General features: G+C 40.4%; 1 protein-coding gene across 20 annotated transcripts in view; it reads left to right on the forward strand.

Annotated features, from left to right (window-relative positions):
- The window catches only part of adgrb2 (adhesion G protein-coupled receptor B2), a 269007-nt gene that overhangs the window by 140435 nt on the left and 103663 nt on the right, over positions 1-24909 (forward strand). For all 20 annotated transcript variants that reach the window (XR_013095411.1, XR_001167489.3, XR_013095409.1 and 17 more), the window contains 8 exons: positions 5947-6111; positions 6495-6659; positions 7958-8059; positions 13805-13911; positions 16148-16342; positions 16831-16899; positions 17394-17502; positions 18782-18928. Coding sequence is in view for 17 of the 20 variants with exons in the window: in XM_012918227.3 (XP_012773681.1) it covers positions 5947-6111; positions 6495-6659; positions 7958-8059; positions 13805-13911; positions 16148-16342; positions 16831-16899; positions 17394-17502; positions 18782-18928 (1059 nt within the window). In the remaining 3 variants the exon portion in view is untranslated. The remainder of the gene's footprint in view (positions 1-5946; positions 6112-6494; positions 6660-7957; positions 8060-13804; positions 13912-16147; positions 16343-16830; positions 16900-17393; positions 17503-18781; positions 18929-24909) is intronic.

The following is a 24909-nucleotide window of genomic DNA, read 5'->3' on the forward strand; positions in this document are numbered from 1 at the left end:
GCAATTGCTAGTAGTTTCTATCAAACATGCCAACTTGTCTGAAAACTATGGGTGACTGCTGCAATCTGCAAGTTAACAAAGCATCACAAAGAGGTTTATGATGCAGTACTCTTACTTGTAACAAGCTGTCACGTGCCAACAGCTAGCAACCACCAGCAATCACTTGTCAGCTAGTTGGGGATTTTTCCTAGAACTAGACATTACTAGGAGGGCAGTGCCAGTGGGTCTCTAGGCTTGTGCAAATGAGGCCTAACATGGTAAACAATTTAAAAGGTCTCAAAATGTCTTTGTTTGCATGCTAGCGTGCTGACCATCATGTTTTGCTCCTCTGAGCATCACAGTGACTGTGAGTATTAGTCTTGCTTTAACCAACACTTTTTCATAGAAATTCTGTTTGTAATTGAATTTACGTGTAATGCTGTCACAAAGTGAATTGTATTCAGTTTTGTTTTGAATGTACAGTTGTATTAAAGTCGACTGGGGGCGGTTGGATTGATATTTTGGTGGATTAATTTGATTGTCAATTAACATACTGAATGATTTGCACATTGCTAAAATACATTTTCACAGTTTCCCCTCAGTAGAGATTTCAGTTCTGTTTACGCCTGTGGTTATCCATGGGAATTAAGTCCACATTTCCTTTCAAACTTTCACTTATAGAACCGTAGACTAGAAGTCTGTGTTGGACCGGTGTGCTTCTTCCACGGCTGACTAAGTTTAGATCGTCGAACAACCCGACCGTGTAACTCTTCTATAATTGTCTCTAAAACTATCTATTAAAACTACACTTTGTCAAAAACAGTTAAGACAGCATTTCGGCCCCAGCTAATAGGGCTGTTAAGGATAATCTGGCACAGACTGTCCAGTAGAAACATCTTCATCGGGTTGCCAGTGGAGTGAAGCCGGATTCTCCAGCAACTGAAGCCCTATTGCAGCACACTCTGAAAAAAACGGTGGGACAAGATAGGAGCAATAATTTCTGTAGCTTGTCACACTACAGGCTGTACCTTTGCCAGTACCTTTGTCAACTGAGACGTAAATATGTAAAAATAGGCTGTAGGTAAACTTTGGTTATGCATATTGTCTCTGTGCAGTTTTAATTTTCTATTCCAAGTGTCCCCTTTAGGGGAAAAAACACTTTGGAAACACCGACATTAAAAAGGAATATTAATTTCAGCGATTAAATTTGCTCTGGCTTTTTGTTTCAGACTTTAAATGGATTCTGTGTTGGAGTAAAGGAATTAATGGATACACAGACATTAAAACATAAGACAGTTTATAACAAAAATGCTGTCAGCTTTCTGAATAATAACCTTTTTCTTCCTGAATTAATTTCAGTCCAAGTGAGAGTGTGTTTGCTTAGTGTGTAATCACTCACAGCCTGACCAATTATCACAGTGTAAGTGCTTTTTATTTAAGACTGCTAAGGCAAAGAATTCTATATCACTTTCCCCTGGACTTTGAATCCATATGCCTTTACATTTATGTGAGTGATGCTGGAGCCAGAACCTTTTCCTGCATCCTAAACAATATTTTTGGATATTTACTTGTTTTTTTCCCTCTTTATTTTCAAAAGCAGAGGTTTTGCAAGGTTAATATTTAAATAAAACAAACTGTCCCCCTTGCCAGACAAAGAGGCTGCAAAGTTAAAAAGAAGGAACAGGGAGACATCGTAATCTAAAGTATGGCCTCCAGGATGTTTTGCCAAGCTGTTTTGGGAACAGTGATGGAAAGAGAGGGTTTGGGAGAAAGGGTGTCTTCCTGCGAGGCCTTAAGGAAATCTTTGTGTATGTGAATGTGAGAATCTATCACAACAGATTCAGCCTGCTTTTGGGAGTTCAAAGTCAATGGTCCTTTGAAATCATGAATACCAGCATAGGCCTTTTGGCACAAACAACCATGCATACAGAATAGAGCTTTGATGGATTGTGTGTGTGTGTGTGTGTGTGTTTGTGCGTGCGTGCGTGCGTGCGTGCGTGCATGCATGTCTGTGCACATGTGGGTGCATAGTTGTGTGTTTCCCTCGATAATTTGATCTCACTGCAAACCATATACTTAATCCTCACGCTATGTGCTGTTGCATGTCCTGTTGTGTTTATGCTACAGTATATTAAACCAATTTCTTACCTCTTCACAGTGGGTTGTCACTTAGGCAGTCACATGCTAAGCTAAGCTTACATATCAAACAAGTGCATACATATGTGGGCAGAACTGCAAATGTAAATGTGGCAGCTGTTGCATCATATGAAGACAATCAACGGGGTATTATTAAAGTCAGCAGACATTTTCATGGAAGTAATTCATTTGGTCATATCAGACCTTTTTGAGCAAACATCAAGTACTAAAAAAAAACCTGTGTAGGCAGAGAGCTGGCTGGAAATTGCCTTTAAGTTCTTTGACACCTCCTTTTCTTTTTCACAACGTTAACAGTTCAGTTCATAGCCAAACATATGCTGGGATTAATTGCTATGTCTTAATTACAGGCAAATTGATAGTTTCTCTCTTTGGCAAGAGCTCCCTCTTAACAGAGAGCTGCCATCCAGCTTTTTTAGTATCAGTGCCGATAAGCTGATTGTGCTTTGTGTGTTAACACAATGCTGAGATATATATACGATAGCAATCCTTACAAAGAAGTAACACTTCGACAGAAAGACATGGACGGTCTGAAAATGTGTTGGTGTTTGTGTCATTTTCTTTTTTCAAATGTTGTTTTAGAAAGGTAACACTTCCATTAATCAGAGCAACTTCTAAAAACATCACATTTGCAATGCTTTTCTAGGTCACACTTTATTTCCTTTATGTCATCTCCACGACACAATGCAGACCCACGCCCGTTGGAACACAGTACAAGTGTCGCCTGGCGTGATTGACCACTTTACCAAGGAGAGCTGGCAATGCCTTCTCACTTGGGATAGCCAGACAAATACATTTACAGCACTGTACTTCACTTTCTCTGCTGCTTAATGCCCCGGAGTGTAGAATGTGTGACTCAATATATCATTTCGAGCAAAGAGTTCTCACTTCGAATTGTAATTCGTGTAAATACAGAGACATCAGAAGTCCATACACAACAGATAGATATATCTACTTGTCCGTTGCAGTAGTTAAAAATACGTTTTCTGCCTATCAGATATTATAGAAGCTTTATACAGTGAGACATTTCTTTATATTTTGTTAGGAGAATGAGAAATATGTGGAGCAATTTATTGAAGCGTGTACAAAAATACATGGAACAAACAGAGTTTATAAAATTATAATGAGCTTGAAAGTCAGTATTTTGCATGGCCACCTTTATTATTCAGTAGAGTCTGAACTCTGTTAGCCAAGCGTTCTTGTAATTTCTTTAGGTAGCATCCAGGAATAGTTGATGGTGGTTCAAAATCTGACCATACTTTTCTGCTTTCCTAATTCAATCAGCTTTTTGTTTTTACAAGACCCCCAAAATTACTGACTGTAATGCAGCCAAAAACCATGACAGAGTTGCCACTGTGTTTTAAACATGGTTATAGATAATCAGTGCTCCCATTTCTCCCCTCGTCCTAAGTTTATTGACAATGAACTAAACGGAACTTCATTCTATAAGACCACTGATTTTTAGTCCAGTTCTGCTGAAATTCAGTGTATCTCATTGAAAGCTTCTTGACACTTCTTATTTCATCCTCCACTTGTTTAGTTACCTCATTTTTTTAAGGACACGCTGTGCACCATACCGAGATATGTCTGTTAAGGTTCTCAATTATCCCAGTCATCATAGTCTCAAGAGCTTGTAATGTTCAAATAATTATAAAAAGTGGAGTTTACGCTGAAGCAGAGCGTAAGGTGTTCCAAGTGTTCCATTTCTTTCCAAGCTCCTTACACCATACCGAGATGTGTATGTTTTCATATAATGACTGAATCGCCCTGCTGGTGCAAAAATGTTATCTTTGGAATTTTTTATAGATTTTATGCTACTGTGACACACTACTAGTAAAAAAGTGACTAAAGATAGAATTTTAAAAAGGTCTTTGTTAAGTTTTCTCTTAAACAAAAACTGGTTTAACCGTCTTGAGTTCGGAGCCTTCTTATTCTTGAATCGTTTATTGGCCCCTGTTAACTAATGCTCACCAAACAAACTCTTGAACTATAACGTATAATGTTTTACTAGAGCTGACTAAATCTGTCATTAAATATGATATATTTTAAAGCTACTTTTTCATTTTCTGTTTAGATCATTTTCTACATACTAATAAGCATTGGTACTAGAGTGCAGTTTAGTCAGAAGAGCTCTGAAAAAGCTATGCAGTGTACTTTCCCAAGGCTAAATGTGGTTGCTTGGGACCGTGTTTTATTCTGTATCCTTATGTAATCTGTAGGGAGTGAAACAGAGCTAAAAGAAAATATTAGATTTAGTTATGTGGCCAGAAACGCCACCTGAGTATGAATGCTAATGCGACTGTCTGTCTCCTGGATACCGCCTTGTTTGATAGTGCGCACTCCTTATCTAATTTCTTAGCTGATAATGTCAGTTTAACCTTAACGGTTTATTTTAGTGTCCAAAATTGTCTCAAAAACCAATTAATGTGACAGTTTTAGCAGGCAGCAGTTAAATCATTACACATCATTAAGAATTCAAATTTGTGCAAAAGCACAGCTCAGGTCCTTCAATAATTCCAGCTGGAGGCAACACATTATTGTTTTACATAAGTGACACTGACGCCAACAAAAGGAGGCATTGATTTATTACTCCATTTCAATTATTATTTTTCAGGATTGTGTGTGCTTGCGTGAAAGAAGTGGTAAAGCATTTGTTTAGAAAATAGCAATTGACTATTCCGTGCAATTAAATGCGGCGTAAACCAAACAGAATTAATGTGACAGTGTAACAATAAAAACCTAGTTAAATTGGCTCTTTCATGCTGCTGCTGCTGCTGCAGGTAAAACAAATGCCCAGATATTATCTGTTTAGGACAATTTAACTGCAGTAATAATACAGTTGAACACAACCTTTTGTTAAACAGCTAAAAACTAGCATATTGTCAGAGAAGATTTTGGCAGTTGCTTTTGTGATTGAAGTTTCTGAAATTGTAGCGCTTTGACAAGTGTCTCTGCGTTCAGAAACATAAAGGAACATGGCTACAGGCTAGTAATTGGGTCCTCTGTCAGTTCTTTTTCGTTTTATTACAAAGATTTCTAATCAAAAAAGTGTTTTATTTATTTATTTTTTTCTGCAACACAGATCTTCAAAGTTGAATCTATAGCTCTCTTTGAAGATGATTTCGTGCCAAAAAAATCTGCTTGTTTGGGATTTGGTTAATGTCATTTTATTGTATTTGAATATTTCATCTGACAACTCAATTACTCCCAAGCAACACTTCCTTTTCTAGCACCCATTAGAATGGACAGCAGGGGCTTTGATTACATCGATGCGTGTCGTCAGGCTTCGGTTAAGCTGTCCGACAGGCAGTACTTCATTGTGTTTGAATTAGTATTATTTCTATCTGTTTCCGCACAAACACCAGTCAATAGGATTCTCTTTTTAATAATACTGTGTGTGAAAATCCAACCAAATGCACTTTGTGTGAACTCTTTTAAAACAAAGAGTGGAAGAAATTGCATTCAGCTTTTTTTTGGTTTTTTTGTAACAGATTGAAATATTTAAAATGTCCATTAAAATGGGAGGTGCACTGTGTTTGTTTGTTGCTATTTATGGGAAGCCAAATAGCTTCTGTAATTTATTTGCTGTTCATCCTAACTCATTGTATATTCTATTCAGCGTGCTCACTTTATCTGCCTTGTCTTTTTCCTCCCTCTCTTCCTCTGTACCTTCCTTTTCACTGACAATCATTGTCTTTTTTTCCATCTCTTTTTTTTTTTTCACTTCTGATCCCTCTTTAAAAATCTTCATCCCTTCACCCTCGTGCATGCTCCCGTGTCTCTTTATCTTCTCGGATCTGTCTCCCGCTCCAGTGGAGGGCCAGTGGTCAGACTGGGGGCCTTGGTCGAAATGCAGCGTGACTTGTGACACAGGGACCGAGCAGAGGCAGAGGCGCTGTAGCCCATCGGTGCACGGCTGGGCTGAATGCAAAGGCCCCCATCAGGAGAGCAGAGAATGCACCAACCCTTCGTGCTCCGGTAACACAAATTAGTATTCACAGTCACATGCTCTCAGATGGCATTATGCAAACACAGAACATGCATTATCTAAAGGCATCCACATGGTTGTTTTTCTGATTCATATTCCACACATGAGTAATTATTGGGTTGGGACCTAATTTGGCTTATGAGTCTGTTTCGACAGGGGCCCCAGAGAACAAAAATACTAGGGTGTTTAATGAGCCTGGGCCCGAGAATGGGCTAGTATTGACTTAATTTCTCACACTAATAAAAAAGCTTTAGACTTGTAAGTTAAATTTACTACTTCATTCATAACTGTCATTTCTTTTTCTTTTTTTTTTCTTTTGCAATGCATTCCGGTACTTCCATCTTCACTGGTGGTGCTCTTCCTCTTGCGCTAGGTGGAGGTAACTGGGGCAGCTGGAACCACTGGAGTCTCTGCAGCAAGACGTGTGACTCTGGATGGCAGCGGCGCATCAGGATGTGCGAGGGCACTGGATTGCAAGGCTACCCCTGTGATGGCTTAGGAGAGGAGGTCCGGTCGTGTAATGAGAAAAAGTGCCCTGGTCAGTAGCTTGAGTGTGCGTTACAGACAGAGGGCTTCAGTATAATCTGTATAACCTTTTCATGCCCTAGTTTTTGTATTTCACATTTTTCCTTTGTTTTTACGATGATTTCGTGGTATTTTTGAAGTTTAAAAGACTGCGTGTGTGTGCCAAAATTGCACTTGCACACTACCTATCGAGCAGAATGGAAGCAATTCCAAGAGATTAACAGCATACCCAAAAGCTACCTTCGCACTTTTAGAGCTCTTCACATCCTTTTCTGTCCTTTGCCTGTCTTCATGTCAGTTCACATACCCGTCCGTCTTCACCTCTTCATTGATTTTGCATTTTTCCCTTGTATTGCCTTCTTTTTATCCTCTGTTTATCTGTGAGTTATTTGCTTTCTCCTTATATCTCTCCTGTTTAACATTTTTTTCAAAGCACTAATCTCCCTTACTCGTTGTCTCTCACTTACTTTATTTCCTTCTATGTTTCTCTCCCCGGTGGAGGGCAGGATGTTCAACGGTCCGCTTGGTGCTATTTGTCAGTGTCAGCCATTGCAGGAAACACTGTGGTTTTTAATAAGTACGACTCCTGACTGAAGCTGTGCGTGTGTGTTGGTATATATATATATATATATATATATATATATATATGTATGTATGCAAGTATATTTTCAGTGCGTGTCACTTGTGTTAGCACTGAGACTTGACGAGTTGCAAATGATGAACTTTTGAGTGGAGCCTCCATCATGACCTCTTTGTTTTTAGTAGCTCTAAAGCTTTTTTACACTAGACGAGGATCTTGTCTGTTGGCATTGCAGGGGGAACATCACACATTTTCTCCTTCTTCGCTCTTCGCTCTCCGTCCCTCTTCATCTCTCTGCATCTGCCTCTGCCAACCCTAGTGTGCCCCCTCGGAATATCTTCAGAGCACCCAGCTCCCCCTCCCCCTGCCTGTTTTTTCATCATGGTTATGAAAGAGAGGGAGGGGTGGAAAACAGATGAATAAAAAGAGGGGGTAAGATGAAGAGGGAATGAGATACTGTACTGAGGCAATGACACCGACAGAGAGCTCTGAGAATGTACAAGGGAATAAGATTGGGAGCTGCTGCAGGAGAACATTGATTTGAATCGTGTTTTTTTTTTTGTGCTTTGCTTCTGTCTGTCTCCCTTTTTTTTTATTTCTTCTGGTTCGGCGTGTGTGTGCGTGCGAGTGCATGTTTGTGCGCGTGTTTTTTTTGTTTTTTTTTTCTGTTCTCCTACTAGGCTTGACTTCATTTCGCTTTTTTTCTATGTGTTTCTCACTTTCTTCTATAGCGCCTCATGAGATATGCAAAGACGAGCATCTCCTCTCGATGTCATGGAAGAGAGCCTCAGCTGGAGAAACTGTCTACAACAAATGTCCAACGAATGCTACTGGTCAGTCACATTGCATGCTTTTAGCTAATAATGCACTCAGCTCAAAGAAGAAGAAATTTTGTGAAATTATGTCACAGCAACCAAAACAGTGAAAAAAGTTATTCAGTAAAATGAAATCCAAATATTATAAAACAAACAGGTTAAGATAAATGTTGTATAGAGATGAGGTGGTAAAGATTTCACGTGTCTGTCCTTGTGGCAGCAGAGCACCTCTTCATCAGGTGATGGAGGAATCCAGACAATGTGTTGCTTTAAACCAGATTAAAACAGAACAGTGACAATGTGGATATAATCCAAGAAAAAGCAATTCAGAAACACCTCCTTGCACCAACATGTGTGGGATTACACCACATTTCAATCATAACTGGTGCAATGCCCCCACGTTTCATCTCAGCTCAGAATAACATTCCTGTCCACCTAAAAAGTCCTGAAGTGAGGTACGGTCACGCTGTGGTGTGGGAAGTTTGAGTGTGGCACGTCAAGGGCTCAAATCAGATCGTCTAGGTTGTCCTCATTATTGCCCAATCACCAATGAAACCACTGTCATTTCCTCTGTAGCTTCACCAGGATTACATGGCTCAGTCCAGGCAGTAATACGAGCTGGTTAAGATTTAGGAGCTGTGCAACAGGCTGCCAAGCAGCATCGTGACAAGGGGAAAAAAAAAAAAGCATATTGCAATCACAAGTTTCTTTACACAACTCCAGAACTGTTACAAAAATGTCCAAGCGAGAAGCTTAAAGAAATCTCCAGTAGGAGCAACAGAGGTTTGTTAGCATCACGAACATGTGGGCATGTTGTTTTTAGCAATGGTAAAGTTGCAGCAGAAGAACAGAGACTGGCTACTTAATGGAAAAAAAATCTCTGTGATAATTAACTTTGGAAGTTTGTGAGCCTCATGTACATACAGTAGCACTTCCTGATTAGGAAAGGCAGAGCTACAGTCAAAGCAATATCTGCTAAAGCTTATACTGTAACACAGGGCTTGCAACTCTCTATGCATGTGCTATGAGACATATACTTGTACCTTCTTTCTCAAGGTTGCTCACTGCCTGGAGAAATGTCATGGAAAAATAAGGAGAAACTTCAAAGTCAGCTTTTTGTGATTTAAAAAAAAAAAGAAAAAAAAGGTTAACTTGTATTTTTAGTCTTAACATCTGGCTTGTTCCAAATTCACCATCGTCACAGGTCTATAAGTCAAAATAGCTCATTCTCTTGATTGACCAGGTTTACACAGACCTGTTTGTGAGGCAGTTGTGTGCATGATGATGCAAAGTAAGGGGATTGGTAAGTCATATTTGATCTTTTTACAAATAAATACAGATGAGTTGTCACAAAACCATTATTAGACTAATAAAAAAGGGCTCATTTACAAAATAATTGTGGCTACAGTCAACCAAAGCGCCTTGAACGTCATCAGGACAGTTCTCCTCAACCAGATGTCAGCCTGAGTTCTGCCTGCGATCAGATCTGGCTTCACAGGATGGAGAGGCTAATACTGAGTCAGTTTAAGGCTTTGAATTTCAGCTTTAAGGTCTTCTTTATTGGAGACAAGTCTCTGATCTCCAATGGCATACCAGATATCCAGACTCTTTTCAGGGGTCAGAGCAGCATTTACGTTTTTCTCCTAGAAGTCAGAAATAAAGAACATTCAACATCCCAAATGGATGGATGAGGCTCTGAGATACATCGCTGATAATCCTGGATCTGGTCCTCTCGTTATTGGTAAAGCTTTCTGGAAGACATCTGACGTCTTTCTAGTCCAGGATTCATACAGCTCAAACATCTGCTCCTTGACGTGCTCAGGGGGAAACCAATCCTCCATCCACAACTGGAGGAAGTGAATTGTCCTGCGTTATCTGTCATGTTTTTGATAAGGAGAATGTCGATGACGAGTGATGAATCTCCTGTGTTCCTCGTTTTTCTTTTCTGATCAGCTGCTTCTTTGCTTATATTGATGTTCCAGATTTTTCATCAAGCTGCTCTGGAGATGTGTCACAGCTTTGCAGGTGTTACAGAAGCAAGCTTTCTTCTGGTTCTTCAGAGTTACTGCACAAATGAGCACACACAGATTTAGCGGTTGTTGCTGGTCAAGCTGTGATGTGTTGCCCAGCTGGTTGAGCCACAGCTAGATGAGCAGAAAGAAAGGATCTTTGTACCAGCTCACTGCTGATGAAACTCTAGGGTTCAGCTCTCTCTGGGTTAAACGATTTGTCAGAATTCATGTTCTAGAAACAATTATCTGCAAACTTTGCAGTTCTTTGTAGGAGGTGCTTTTCAGTTAAATTGAGGTCAGTGTAGGCTTAAAGCAGCATTAAACAATGCAAAACCTAATGAAATGAGGCAGACCTAAAGTGGTTTGTACTTGGAGTGATTCTAAACAGAGGTATTGAACCAGCTGGACCAAAGACCAAAGATTGTACCATCTCAGAAGTTTCTATAGTGTGATGTGATGTTTTGTACGCATGTTCATTCGATGTTTTTCTAGCCACGCTGACATGTCAAAGCACTTGAAACAGTGTACCAATCTTATCCATCAACAGAGCACTAAATACATAAAGTACAAACCGTATATATGTACACTAATGAAACATCATAAATCACTTCATGCATACAGGTGTCTGTGAATCATGTGAATCAGAATATTATATTAATCCTTGAGGAAATTATGTAAATACAGACTTTAACATGGTTAAGGCAGACTTAAAGCTGAGTGATTTTACAGTGGCTTGCAAAAGTATTCAGCCCCCTTGAACTTTTCCACATTTTGTCACATTACAGCCACAAACATGAATCAATTTTATTGGAATTCCACATGAAAGACCAACACAAAGTGGTGTACACGTGAGAAGTGGAACAAAAATCATACATGATTCCAAACATTTTTTACAAATAAATAACTGCAAAGTGGGGGTGTGCGTAATTATTCAGCCCCCTTTGGTCTGAGTGCAGTCAGTTGCCCACAGATATTGCCTGATGAGTGCTAATGACTAAATAGAGTGCACCTGTGTGTAATCTAATGTCAGTACAAATACAGCTGCTCTGTGACGGCCTCAGAGGTTGTCTAAGTGAATATTGGGAGCAACAACACCATGAAGTCCAAAGAACACACCAGACAGGTCAGGGATAAAGTTATTCAGAAATTTAAAGCAGGCTTAGGCCAAAAAAAGATTTCCCAAGCTTTGAACATCCCACGGAGCACTGTTCAAGCCATCATTCAGAAATGAAAGGAGTATGGCACAACTGTAAACCTACCAAGACAAGGCCGTCCACCTAAACTCACAGGCCGAACAAGGAGAGCGCTGATCAGAAATGCAGCCAAGAGGTCCATGGTGACTCTGGATGAGCTGCAGAGATCGACAGCTCAGGTGGGGGAATCTGTCCATAGGACAACTATTAGTCATGCACCGCACAAAGTTGGCCTTTATGGAAGAGTGGCAAGAAGAAAGCCATTGTTAACAGAAAACCATAAGAAGTCCCGTTTGCAGTTTGCCACAAGCCATGTGGGGAATGCAGCAAACATGTGGAAGAAGGTGCTCTGGTCAGATGAGACCAAAATGGAACTTTTTTGCCAAAATGCAAAACGCTATGTGTGGTGGGAAACTAACACTGCACATCACTCTGAACACACCATCCCCACTGTCAAATATGGTGGTGGCAGCATCATGCTCTGGGGGTGCTTCTCTTCAGCAGGGACAGGGAAGCTGGTCAGAGTTGATGGGAAGATGGATGGAGCCAAATACAGGGCAATCTTGGAAGAAAACCTCTTGGAGTCTGCAAAAGACTTGAGACTGGGGCAGAGGTTCACCTTCCAGCAGGACAACGACCCTAAACATAAAGCCAGGGCAACAATGGAATGGTTTAAAACAAAACATATCCATGTGTTAGAATGGCCCAGTCAAAGTCCAGATCTAAATCCAATCGTGAATCTGTGGCAAGATCTGAAAACTGCTGTTCACAAACGCTGTCCATCTAATCTGACTGAGCTGGAGCTGTTTTGCAAAGAAGAATGGGCAAAGATTTCAGTCTCTAGATGTGCAAAGCTGGTAGAGACATTCCCTAAAAGACTGGCAGCTGTAATTGCAGCAAAAGGTGGTTCTACAAAGTATTGACTCAGAGGGCTGAATAATTACGCACACCCCACTTTGCAGTTATTTATTTGTAAAAAATGTTTGGAATCATGTATGATTTTTGTTCCACTTCTCACGTGTACACCACTTTGTATTGGTCTGTCACGTGGAATTCCAATAAAACTGATTCATGTTTGTGGCTGTAATGTGACAAAATGTGGAAAAGTTCAAGGGGGCCGAATACTTTTGCAAGCCACTGCCTTTCTTATTCAATATAAGAGAAAAGAGGACGTTTGAAAGGAGTAATATGTACTATAGTATAACTAAAAAGTTGGATCTTTTTTCATTATTAAATACTAAGTGGGACAGCTGGACTATTTAAAGGACTAGTTCACATAAATAAATGAAAGTTGGCTATATTCCTAAAAATCCGCTGCAGTTGACGCCGATCCCATAAACTCCAGCTGATAGACAGCATAGTAGTTTGGAAGATTATTAACATTAGATGACATGAACGTAACAATGTGTATGTAGCTGAATATGTCCAACAAAAGCCCAAGAGAGGAACAAGTTGTGCTCTTGTGATTTGTTTGGTTAGTTATTCAGTTGCAAACCAGTGAGCTTTTAACTTCAACAGGCCTTTAGTGCAGACAAAGGAGCAGTTGACTGTCAGGTGTCAAGTGTCTGGCAAATTCACTGCAACAGAATGACAATCATATGAAAAATATGGTAAAATAGACAAGATTATAGGCTAATCAGAATAAATTGCTCTGCTTGCATCCCTATGTTTGAAATAAATTTGCTCTAGTGGGTGTACTTATGCCTCAGCAATAATAAATGCCATTGCTCTTTTGAGTTTTGATAGAAAGAGGCAGTCGTAACATTTTTAGTTCCTTTAATTTATACAGCACTCATGTCTCATTTGAATGCAGTCAAACCATATCACTGTTATTTCAGTCTAAACTGAGAGTTGCCCGATTGTTGCCAAAGAGGAGTATAAACTTTGACACGTGCAAGTCGAGTGCAGGTGTGGTTCGAGAGGTCTGCTGCATAAAGACATTTTTCCACATCTTTTTAGGGACGGCAAAACATGTCTGAACGAGTTAGTCCGCTAATGCTGAGCCTTAATTAAATATAATAGTCATATTTAAGATCAAATTAACATTCTTTAACTTATCTCAGTTACCATGGCAATGACAAAAAAAGAGGGCGTAAAGGACTTGTTTATATTTATTTTTCAAAAGGTATTTTGGCAGCTTTCACTAGTTTGCCTTGTGCCTGCCAGCCTAAAATCACCAGAAGGTGTAAATTGCCAAATACTGCTACAAACAAAATATTTTGTAGTTTTTACAATCCTGCATAATATTTCACTTCAGCACATGAATAGAGGTGACCTTGGGTTTTAGCTTTTTCATTAGTAGCAAAATTATGCATTCTGATATTTCCGTATAGCTATTAAAATACATTGAGCAGACGCCCTCTGTATTACTCCTGTCCGTGTGATGAATTGGCCTACTTCTCGGCGTCAGAATACAAATAACATATTTATGTGTTTTGTGGCCATATTGGTTTTTGGAAGTTTGAAAAAGCATACCATATTCAGAGTGTGGTGTAGATAATGTTTGGTGTTTGTTGCATTCTGTATTAACTACGTGCGTCTCTCTCAACTCTTTCTAGGATCTGCTAGTCGTCGTTGTATGCTGGACAATAATGGAGTTGCTTTCTGGGGTCCTCCGAGCTTCGCCAGATGCGTCTCACTTGAATATAGATATTTACATTTATCTGTAAGTAATGTCAAATGATTACAATAAAACAAACAATTGATAAAAAAATAATTATGATGGACAAGAGAAAAAAAAAGCTAAAAAGATGTACCAATTTAAGCCAGTTACAGTGCATCCGGAAAGTATTCAAAGCACTTTGTCATGTTACAGCCTTATTCCAGACTGGATTACATTCATTTTTTCACTTCAAAATTCTGCACAATTCCCCATAATGACAAAGTGAAAAAATTCTGCTTGAATTTTTTTGGAAATTCACTAAAACAAAAGTAGCAAAAGTTCAGAAGTATTCACAGACTTTTCCTTACACTCGAAACTGAGTATCCTGTTTCCACTGATCGTCTGTTAAATGTTTCTGCAACTTGACTGGAGTCCATCTGTGGTAAATTCAGTTGATTGGACATGATTTGAAAAGGCCCACACGTGTCTGTATAACGTCCCATAGTTGTACAGTGCATGTCAGTGCATGCTCTGGTCTGATAAACAAAGATTGAAAGTGTCACATCTGGAGAAAACCAGGCACTGCTCATCACCACGTCAATAACATCCCTACAGTGAAGCATGGTGGTGGTGGCATGCTGTGGGGATGTTTTTCAGCACCAGGAACAGAAAGGGTAAATGGACTGGTTCTTATATAGCGCTTTTCTTCTCTTCTGAGCACTCAAAGGGCTTTATACAACTTTGTGCATTCACCCATTCACACCCATTCGCACAAGCACATTTTTCCTAGGTGCTTTTTAACTGACATTCATACACATTCATACTCCGATGGATGCATGGGAGAGCAATTTGGGGTTAGTATCTTGCCCAAGGATATTTGGCATGCAGACTAGGGGAAGCCAGGAATCGAACCACCAGCAGCAGTAGATGACTGATCAGTAGATGACTGCTCTACCGCCTGAGCTACAGCCACCTCCATGGAGGTGGCTGTAGCTCAGGAGGGTAGAGGGAAAGCAATCTACAGAGACGTTCAAGAGCACTCTGGACCTCAGATTTGAACGAAGGTTCAAGTTCCAACAGGACAGCACACAGCTAAGATAACAGCCAAAGCCTGGACTTGAACCCAACTGAACATCTCTGAAGATGTGTGCCGATTCTCCCCATCCAACCTGATGGAACTTGAGAGGTTCTGCAATGAATGGTGTGCCAGGCTTGTAGCACCATACTCTAAAAGACTTAAAGCTGTAATTATTAAGTATTGGGAAAAGGGTACGAATACTTATGTTATATTTTAGTTTGTTATTTCTAATAAATTTGCAAGAATTTCAAGCAAACCTTTTTTCACTTTGGCATTATGGGGTATTGTGTGTAGAATTTTAAGGGACAAAATGAATTTAATGCAATAATGCTGTAATATGACAAAATGTGGAACAAGTGAAGCGCTGTGAATACTTTCCAGATGCACTCGAGTTGCTTCTTCTGCTTAGTGAAACATGTTTTTCAAGTTCTTCTCTATCTGTTCTTCTCTTTTGTTTTTGTTTTTATCTCTAATGTACCTCTCTTTAACTACCCTAAAAAAAGGTTTTCTCAAAATTGCAGAGTGTTTTTACCCAAGACTCGCTGCTATCTCTAATTAGCTTTTCCAGAGCTTTGTGCTCACACTTATCAATTAATGAAGAGAGCTAATGAATGTGTTCATCAGTGAAACTGTTTTCCTGCTCCGTGAACTTCAACCTTTTCCATCTCCTCGATGATGGCGGAAGGAGATGGGGGTCAGGGATTGTGCATGACAGAGCTGATTGCACTGTTAGCTTCTGTTCCAACCTTTCATTAATACCAGGAGTCAGTAATTAATTTTCTGTGATTGCTGTGATGTTCTGTTCCCCCAGCTTCTTTCTCTTCCTCCCTCACTCTCTTTCTCTTTGCCTCACACGCACAGACTATCTTTTTGTATCTCTTTCTCTGAAGTGATGAGATCCAGTTTCTGTCTGAAAGTGCTGCAAGGCTTCGATTTGCTTGCCTATTTTAAGCACAAGCAAACACACACACACACACATACACAAAAAAAAGACAAAAATCCAACCATGTACATATATACTCCCGTCTTGAAATATCCCCGTCGGCTCATATCCAAAACATTCCTGTGATTTCTTTGTCAAAAACACAATCTCGGGTGTGCTATTTCTGTTTTTCTGCTACGTAGTTTGTGTAACACCATGTGCAACAGCAAAGGGTTTACCTGTAATCATGAGACAGGATAAAACACTTCTAAAAATCTCCTTTTTTTAATGCATTTTAGTTACGAGAGCATCTCGCGAAGGGTCAGAGGACCCTGGCTGGGGAGGGCATGTCTCAGATCGTACGGAGTCTCCTGGAGCTCTTGCAGAGAAGGAGCTACTACAGTGGCGACCTTCTCTTTTCCACGGAGATCCTGCGAAATGTGACGGACACCTTCAAAAGAGCAACCTACATCCCAGCTCCCGACGACGTGCAGGTAGGAAAAACGTCTCGGCATTCGCCCGGAGCCTTCTAAAGTCACCAACCATGACATAAATACATAAATAAATAAATAAATCTCACACAAACACACACACACAGTCACTTACAACAAAATTTATTCCATCCGCAGCTTCACTTTCTACTGCACAGGGTGTGCATAACAATTAACTACAGCTGCACAGTTGCTATGGCCTCACAGGGCGGATTTTTTTTTTTTAGCAGCATTTTTCTTTTCCCAGTGCCTGTAAGCGAGCAAAATGTTCCCGTCTCAGTCGATCATTTCACAGACGTTATTATTTATGACTTACAATATGCCTGTGTACAGCAAATGAATGAACCAGACATGATTGAGAATAAGAGGCAGTATTGCTGCAGTGCTAACCACAGCAAGGTTATCAGTAGTTATTTGATATCCAGGAAATAGCTGCCTGATGGTCTGGCTTCAACAACTGAGCACATCCTTTTTTATTTCTTTTTATCTAGAAATTCTTCCAGATTGTCAGCCACATGTTGGACATTGAAAATTTAGAAAAATGGGAGGACGCTCACCAGGTAAGGCTCTGCATTTATGTGAATGTCTGGTACTTTATGTCCTCGTGTGCGCTTCTGTGCACCTCCTTATCATCACAACTGACTGTCTGCATCACCAAGTGTCATAAATAGATCTTTTTGTAAATGTTTATGTGTGGTGATGGAAAATGGGTTTGATTCTACCTATTATTAATGTTTCTTTGAGTTTTAAAAATGCACAATATCCTGTGCGTCTTTGTGCAAGCTTTGTATGGGACCCAATGTGGTACCCCTGCAGCGAATTGTGTTTGCTTGCCATCTGGATATAATAATTTTAAGAAAAAAAGCCAAATATAATATTATAAACCATGTGATTAGGATTTACAGCCCAGGAACACATTCGGTAGTTGAGGTAATGCAGTGAGTAAAAAGGTATCAGTGGTTGAGACGTGTCTCATAGAAGATGGTTGGCTGTGGGTTATAATTGCACTTATGACATCCTTCCGTTCATCTTTCTATCATCGTGCTGTCCACAGATCGCTCCCGGTGCTGCTTTGCTGATGAGGATATTGGAAGATTTCATTCACCTCATTGGAGAGGCCCAGAAGCCTTTTCAGAGTTTTCTAGTGGTTACCAACAACCTCAGTAAGGCCCACTCATTGCTGTCAGATCACACGGCTTCACAGGAGCAGATGAAAGATTTTTTGTACACAAACATCCGGACGACTTACAGTACTGCACAAAAGTCTTGAGCGGCTTAACATATATAGTTGATGAATCAACCAGAGGTCCAGATGTATCTCTCAGGTCCTGTGTCAGGTCTTTGCTGGATTTTCTTTTCTTATTTTTGAAGGACATGACTTTCAGATACTGGTAATTTTTTCTGTAGATAGTTTTTACCCCTGATTTTGACATTCATACCATAGGTGCATCTACTAAAACTCTCAGATGAGTTTGGATCCCAGTGACCTCAAGGTGAATTTCAGACGTGAACTTTTCTGACAATCACCTATGATTGTTAGAAAAGTTTCCAAAAGTTTCTAAAAATTCCAATAATTCAGAATTTAACTACATATGACCAGCACATCAACTTTCAAAGATATTTATATATATTTTGTGAAATTGCTTTTATAGTTTTTTAGATTTATACTAGAGGAGTATCTACTGGGAAGCTGAGGGGTAGCATTGGTGGCTGCCAGTATTTTTAGGCCAGTCAGTTCTTCTTTTGTAGTCCACTTACCCAGTTAGGACACTTGGCACTTCATCCTGAGAAATGGCAAGCATTTGGTAGATAGGTTTTTGGGAATCACCTTGCTGGTTGTAAAAGTACTATTTTATTAAAGTCAAACTGTATTATTGCTGCCATTTTTCATAGATTCGGCTACAGAAATTGGAACAAATGATGAGCTGCTGGTAGCAAAGTGCCTAAAGAATTTAAAATGGGTTCTCTTTTATGTGTAGACACAACTCTGGTTCATTTCTTGAGTTAGATACTCTTTTTATTTTTGAATGATGGTCAGTGTTAAGTGGTTTAACAGACAAAAAATAAGTGTTCCTCTATATATGCTCAGGTAAAAGGACCGAGCTGAAAATGAGTATTTCAAGAAATTCTTGCTCTGTAGAAGCAAAATGGCTCAAGACATCTGCACAGTAATGTATTTCATCACAGTTAGAATTCAGTTGGGAGGGTTTTATTTGTACTATGCATGATCGATGATTTAGATTTTTTTGTATCCAAGTATTGATTTCAATCTGTAAACACATGACCAGCACGTCAATTTTTAACAGTGTATTTTTTTGTGAAGTTTTCTTTATTGTTTTTGTCTGATTTTTGTCTTTTAACCAGCACTCTTTGTTTATTTTCCCAGTGTCATGCCTAAGTGAGTTTTCATGTGGGTTTTGTTTTCATTTGTCGTTTGTCCAGTGGTAACCATTCAGAGAGAACCAGTGTCAGCAGTTTCCAGCGATATCAACTTCCCCATGAAGGGCCGGAGGGGCATGAAGGACTGGGCCCGAACAGCGGAAGATAAGCTCTACATCCCGAAAGAGGTTTTCACCATCCCACCTGAAGGTAAGAAAAAAAGGAAATGTGGTTTGTCTACTGACCAGGGTTGATCTAATCTTTTAGGTTGCCAGTTTCAGCTCATAAACACGAGATCATATGTATTTCTTTGTTTGGCTTTTTTCTATAAAAAAGATGGGAAACACAAGGTTAGGAAGGCTTTCATAGTCTATTCTTAACTATAAAGTACATACGTTGTAGTTGTAATTCTTGCTCACTCTCTTAAATCTTTGATATATGAAAAGAACCAACTCATGGTTTCATAATCTAAGGTCAGATCAGCTTGGCAAGTAGAGGTTCCTCCATGTGAATTCTCATACTCAGAGATGTTTCTCACTGAAGCAGAAGGTTTCTCAGGGGCGTTAAAGGGTAGTGCTGAGAAGGATTTGGACTGTAAAGAGGCCCTAGAGGGCTTCTCAAGAAGATGCCAGTCTTTCATCTGTGAAGAAGTGTGTTGCTTCCCCCTGAGAGTATTGAGTCTCATACAATTTTCAAAATCCATTCACTTTGAGCAGCGCAAGAATGTTGACTGCGTTTAGTCGAGGCTACATTTTTTTTTCGTGCAGTTTCAAGCAAACACAAATGGCGAGAGTTAAAAAAGGAGGAGAAACTACATAGATGATCCCAGAATGGGATGGAAGCTAAATTTGTAAAGGAGAAAGAAAAATGATGTTAAATAGTAATGGTTTGAAGTAGAAATGAGAAATACAGAGGCAGATGCTATCCTCTACGAATAAAGGCAAAGGTCGCTTCCCACAGGAAATTACACTGGCAGACTTTCAGTCAGGCATCCCCGTCCCCTACCTAAATTAAAGTTCAGAGAGACTGCAGGCCAAGAGAGCAGAGCTTCCTCTGACCTCTGACTTGCACTGATGGCACAAACTACCTTTGATTGGCGCTCAAGATATCCTGTATACTAACCTCAGGGCACGTCACCTCTGATGCTTTATTGTGCACCATGTATTGTGCTAATTCTAAACCACCTAGCATCCAGCCTTCTACTAGCCTATTAAGCGCATTTTTATGGAACAGTGAATTCAGATATCTCAACGGTTGAACAGCAGGTTTTAAGCTGGATCGGTTTAACGCCATTGCTTTTCAAAGTTTCCGCCTTGCTTGCTCTCCATGTTGTGTTTTTCGAACTTACTTTCCTTACTTTATGCCATTTTTCCTCCAATCCTGTTCTTTTTTCTTGTCCATTATCCTTATTGTTTGTCGTGTTGAATGTTTTGTCTCTTGCAGGGCTTATTGTGCCATAAAAGTGACCAGCTGCATTACAGTTACGCTGTGATATTCAGGACATGCAATTGGCATTTTAGCATACACTATTTGGTAAATTGTTTCATCCAAACCGCATATAGCTTTATGAGTTAGGACATTATTAGTACTCTTTGCCCTGTGGGAACTCTGCCACTTCCCATTGGCAGTTCATGAGTTGAGGTCCTCAGTTGATTGCTATCGGTTTGTTTGGTTCATTTACCCTGTAATGAGAGCCTATCTCAGATGGACAGCTTAAACATGCTCATAAAGCCCTATTGGCACCGTTGTGTCTGTAAGTGCGCACGCCAGCGCACGCACGCAGAGCCAATAGATAGGTTCATGAATCGCTTCAGTGGGCAGAGGCTGGGACTGTTCTTCACTGATTTTCGAGGTGACAAACTTCCACTCTCCGTCTCTCTCTCTCCACTGTCTCTTTTTCTCTTGCCATCGTACGAACAGGCAGCGCACTCTGTCTCGCAGCCATGTACACACATCGATCCAAACATACAAGTCAGCAATGGCTTCATATTTCAAATACACCATTGGTGGTTCATGCTCATGGTTATGAGTTGTTAACTTTTAACTCAACAGCCCCCTCCTTTGCTGTTTTGCTTCTCATGATTCTCCCTTTCAGTGTGTGAGATGGAGCTGGAAATTCGGTGATTCATTGAGCATCAATTGGGGCTGACGCCTGAGTTGTTAACCTGAGTTGACATCTTCAGAAACACACTTCCACACTCTCTTAAAGACTGTGATATGTTAGGAAATGTTTAGTTTATTTAAAAAAGTATACCTGTATTTCTCATAAATGCAGGCATCTTTACTCTTTACTGCGAACTGTACTCGCACCACCTCTTTTGTAGATATAATAACAAGTGGTCACACACACGAATTATATCGGTGTATGTGGTTTGAATTAAAGCAAATACTTGCCTGTAACTGCCATTGCGCTAACTGGATTAGGGATTTACAGGCATGCTCAATGAACTCATTGCTGTAGCGAGTGGTCCCATGGATTATTATGAACACAAGTCATACTTTAAATATCTAGATTAGAGTAAAAAGACAAGGGGCTAAATCACAAACACAGACAGAGAGGTCAGGACTGTTCATAGAGATGGTGGTGTCATAGGAAACTGGTGGTCTTTTTGCGGTCTTTTTCCTTAGTTGACAGAAACTTGGAGTGGGAATTAGTAATTATACACTTGGGAACACAGTTGAATAGATGATTCCAGTGTTCAATCTGCAGGAAATTATTTTGCAGACTTGTAAAAATTTGCATCCAGAGAACATGTCATTGTTCCAGCTGAAAATTGACAGGAATAGGCCTATGGTGGCTTGGCAAGAAAAAGTAGTTAAAAGATGTAAAAAGGTATGAAAGGTGCTATAATTTGTGATGCCAACCAATAATAAACACTAGCTCTGCTCATTTTCCTTGGCCAACTGTTTGCCAGAATTAGAGTGGTAACCATTCTAGGCAGCTGCTTCCTGTGGGTATTTTTGGGACTTTGAACCAAGGTAGCTCATCACTGCATTGCACAATTGCCAGAAAAGCCTTTTTCCACAAAGGTTCAGTGTGGTTCTTTCTGGAAATACTTTATCCAGGCAGTGTCCTTATTACCTAAACCATACACAGTTTCCAGTAGGCAGAAAACATGCCACCTATAATTAAAAGCTGGAAATACACCAGATCAGTGCAAATCAGTGCCATGGGAATTCATGCAGACTTATTAGTAGTGAGCTGCTGAGGCAAAGACCATCAGCTGCATTGGATATTCACAATCGCATATACACGTGTCTTGAAAAGTTGGGTCAGTTTAGAAGTTTCCAAAATTTAAAGCAATTGAGCAACTTAGAAGTTAAATAGAAGGCAGTTAGTGGTAATATTGGCATCACTGAACCAAAGTAGCCTGAGCCTGATCAATATGTTTATTTAAGCAGGAGACCACACTTGTTGTGGTGTGCAAAACAGAAAAGTACTGAAAATTAAGGAAGAAAGAAAAAAACAACTGACAAGGAGCTTTCTGTCTTCGATTAAATTGCTAAGTTATGGCTTAGAATCAACTGCAAGAATATATTTTCCTGATAAATGACATATTAAAGTTCACAGCTGGTGACTGGTGGTTTGCCATTTTCCTGGATTACAGCTGACCACCAATCATTTAGATGTTTAGCAAGGGCAGAGTGACAAAAAGTCTGTTCATGGGAAATTAGAGTTTTGTGATTGAGTGCTTTTGTGGTATTAATCATCCTCAAGCGTAGGAGTGCCACCCCCTCACATAGATTTACCATTTACCCATAATACATTGACTTTCTCATTTGCATGCCTTGGCAGACACTGTCCAATTAGGATCCATCAAACTTGCAGGCTTTCTCATGCTGACTTTGATCTGTTTTTTTTGCCTCCTCGCAAGTCTCACAATTGCGTTTTTTTCCACAGTTGAGATCTTTTTGTCTCTTCCTCTTTCTCTTCTCGTCTGTCTTTGCATAGCTATCTCTCTTCCCAAGTATTACCTCTTAGGCAGCAGGCAGACAGATTTTGGATGAGTCACCCAGTGTGTCTGATACCATCAGCCCTCTCTGTCTCCTCCCCCCCCCCTCTCTCAGCCTAAAAGGGCAAAGGAGGGAGTGGCATCTCTCAGCATGAACTCTTTCCCTCATACTTTCCCCCTTCTGCTTCCTTCTGCCTCCTCTCACTTGAGACAAAGTGACATTTACAGAGGGACACTACATCTCCTTGGGAGCTCCTGCTCTTTTTGGCAAAAGAACACTCAATAGAGCGATGGAAGGCAAGGGGGTGTAAAAGAGGACTATTGAAAAGAGTGAAAAAGTTGAAAAGTGCATGGGAGAATAGCAACAACAACAGAGATGGATAAGAGGGGTGTGTGCTGAGGTGGAGGAGAAGAGGAAGAAAGGGGATTTGGAACTAACATGAAGCGAGAGGGACAAGGACAGTGTCTGAAGTTGTCTGACACACTGACTTTTCTTTACTCATGTTTCGTGCATGTTGGTAAAAGGCTTGCTTTTAGGAATGAGGTTTTGATACTTCAGCAGTTCTAGATACACAGTAATGCTGAGCTACTATAACTGCTCAAAGGAAACAAAGTGACACAGTGTCTCCACCCACACAAAGTGTGAAACCAGCGTCTTGCACCTGACTTACAGTGGGGCAAAAAAGTATTTAGTCAGCCACCGATTGTGCAAGTTCCCCCACCTAAAATGATGACAGAGGTCAGTAATTTGCACCAGAGGTACACTTCAACTGTGAGAGACAGAATGTGAAAAAAAAATCCATGAATCCACATGGTAGGATTTGTAAAGAATTTATTCGTAAATCAGGGTGGAAAATAAGTATTTGGTCAATAACAAAAATACAACTCAATACTTTGTAACAAAACCTTTGTTGGCAATAACAGAGGTCAAACGTTTACTATAGGTCTTTACCAGGTTTGCACACACAGTAGCTGGTATTTTGGCCCATTCCTCCATGCAGATCTTCTCGAGAGCAGTGATGTTTTGGGGCTGTCGCCGAGCAACACGGACTTTCAACTCCCGCCACAGATTTTCTATGGGGTTGAGGTCTGGAGACTGGCTAGGCCACTCCAGGACTTTCAAATGCTTCTTACGGAGCCACTCCTTTGTTGCCCGGATGGTGTGTTTTGGATCATTGTCATGTTGGAAGACCCAGCCTCGTTTCATCTTCAAAGTTCTCACTGATGGAAGGAGGTTTTGGCTCAAACTCTCACGATACATGGCCCCATTCATTCTGTCCTTTTCCCTTGGCAGAAAAACAGCCCCATAGCATGATGTTTCCACCCCCATGCTTCACAGTAGGTATGGTGTTCTTGGGATGCAACTCAGTATTCTTCTTCCTCCAAACACGACGAGTTGAGTTTATACCAAAAAGTTCTACTTTGGTTTCATCTGACCACATGACATTCTCCCAATCCTCTGCTGTATCATCCATGTGCTCTCTGGCAAACTTCAGACGGGCCTGGACATGCACTGGCTTCAGCAGCGGAACACGTCTGGATTTGATACCCTGCCGTTGTAGTGTGTTACTGATGGTGACCTTTGTTACTTTGGTCCCAGGTCTCTGCAGGTCATTCACCAGGTCCCCCCGTGTGGTTCTGGGATCTTTGCTCACCGTTCTCATGATCATTTTGACCCCACGGGATGAGATCTTGCGTGGAGCCCCAGATCGAGGGAGATTATCAGTGGTCTTGTATGTCTTCCATTTTCTGATGATTGCTCCCACAGTTGATTTTTTCACACCAAGCTGCTTGCCTATTGTAGATTCACTCTTCCCAGTCTGGTGCAGGTCTACAATACTTTTCCTGGTGTCCTTCGAAAGCTCTTTGGTCTTGGCCATGGCGGAGTTTGGAGTCTGACTGTTTGAGGCTGTGGACAGGTGTCTTTTATACAGATGATGAGTTCAAACAGGTGCCATTCATACAGGTAACGAGTGGGGGACAGAAAAGCTTCTTACAAAAGACGTTACAGGTCTGTGAGAGCCAGAGATTTTCCTTGTTTGAGGTGACCAAATACTTATTTTCCACCCTAATTTACGAATAAATTCTTTACAAATCCTACCATGTGAATTCATGGATTTTTTTTTCACATTCTGTCTCTCACAGTTGAAGTGTACCTCTGGTGCAAATTACTGACCTCTGTCATCATTTTAAGTGGGGGAACTTGCACAATCGGTGGCTGACTAAATACTTTTTTGC

This window comes from Maylandia zebra, linkage group LG22, assembly GCF_041146795.1.
Source record: "Maylandia zebra isolate NMK-2024a linkage group LG22, Mzebra_GT3a, whole genome shotgun sequence".
In the NCBI taxonomy this organism is placed as follows: Eukaryota; Metazoa; Chordata; class Actinopteri; order Cichliformes; family Cichlidae; genus Maylandia; species Maylandia zebra.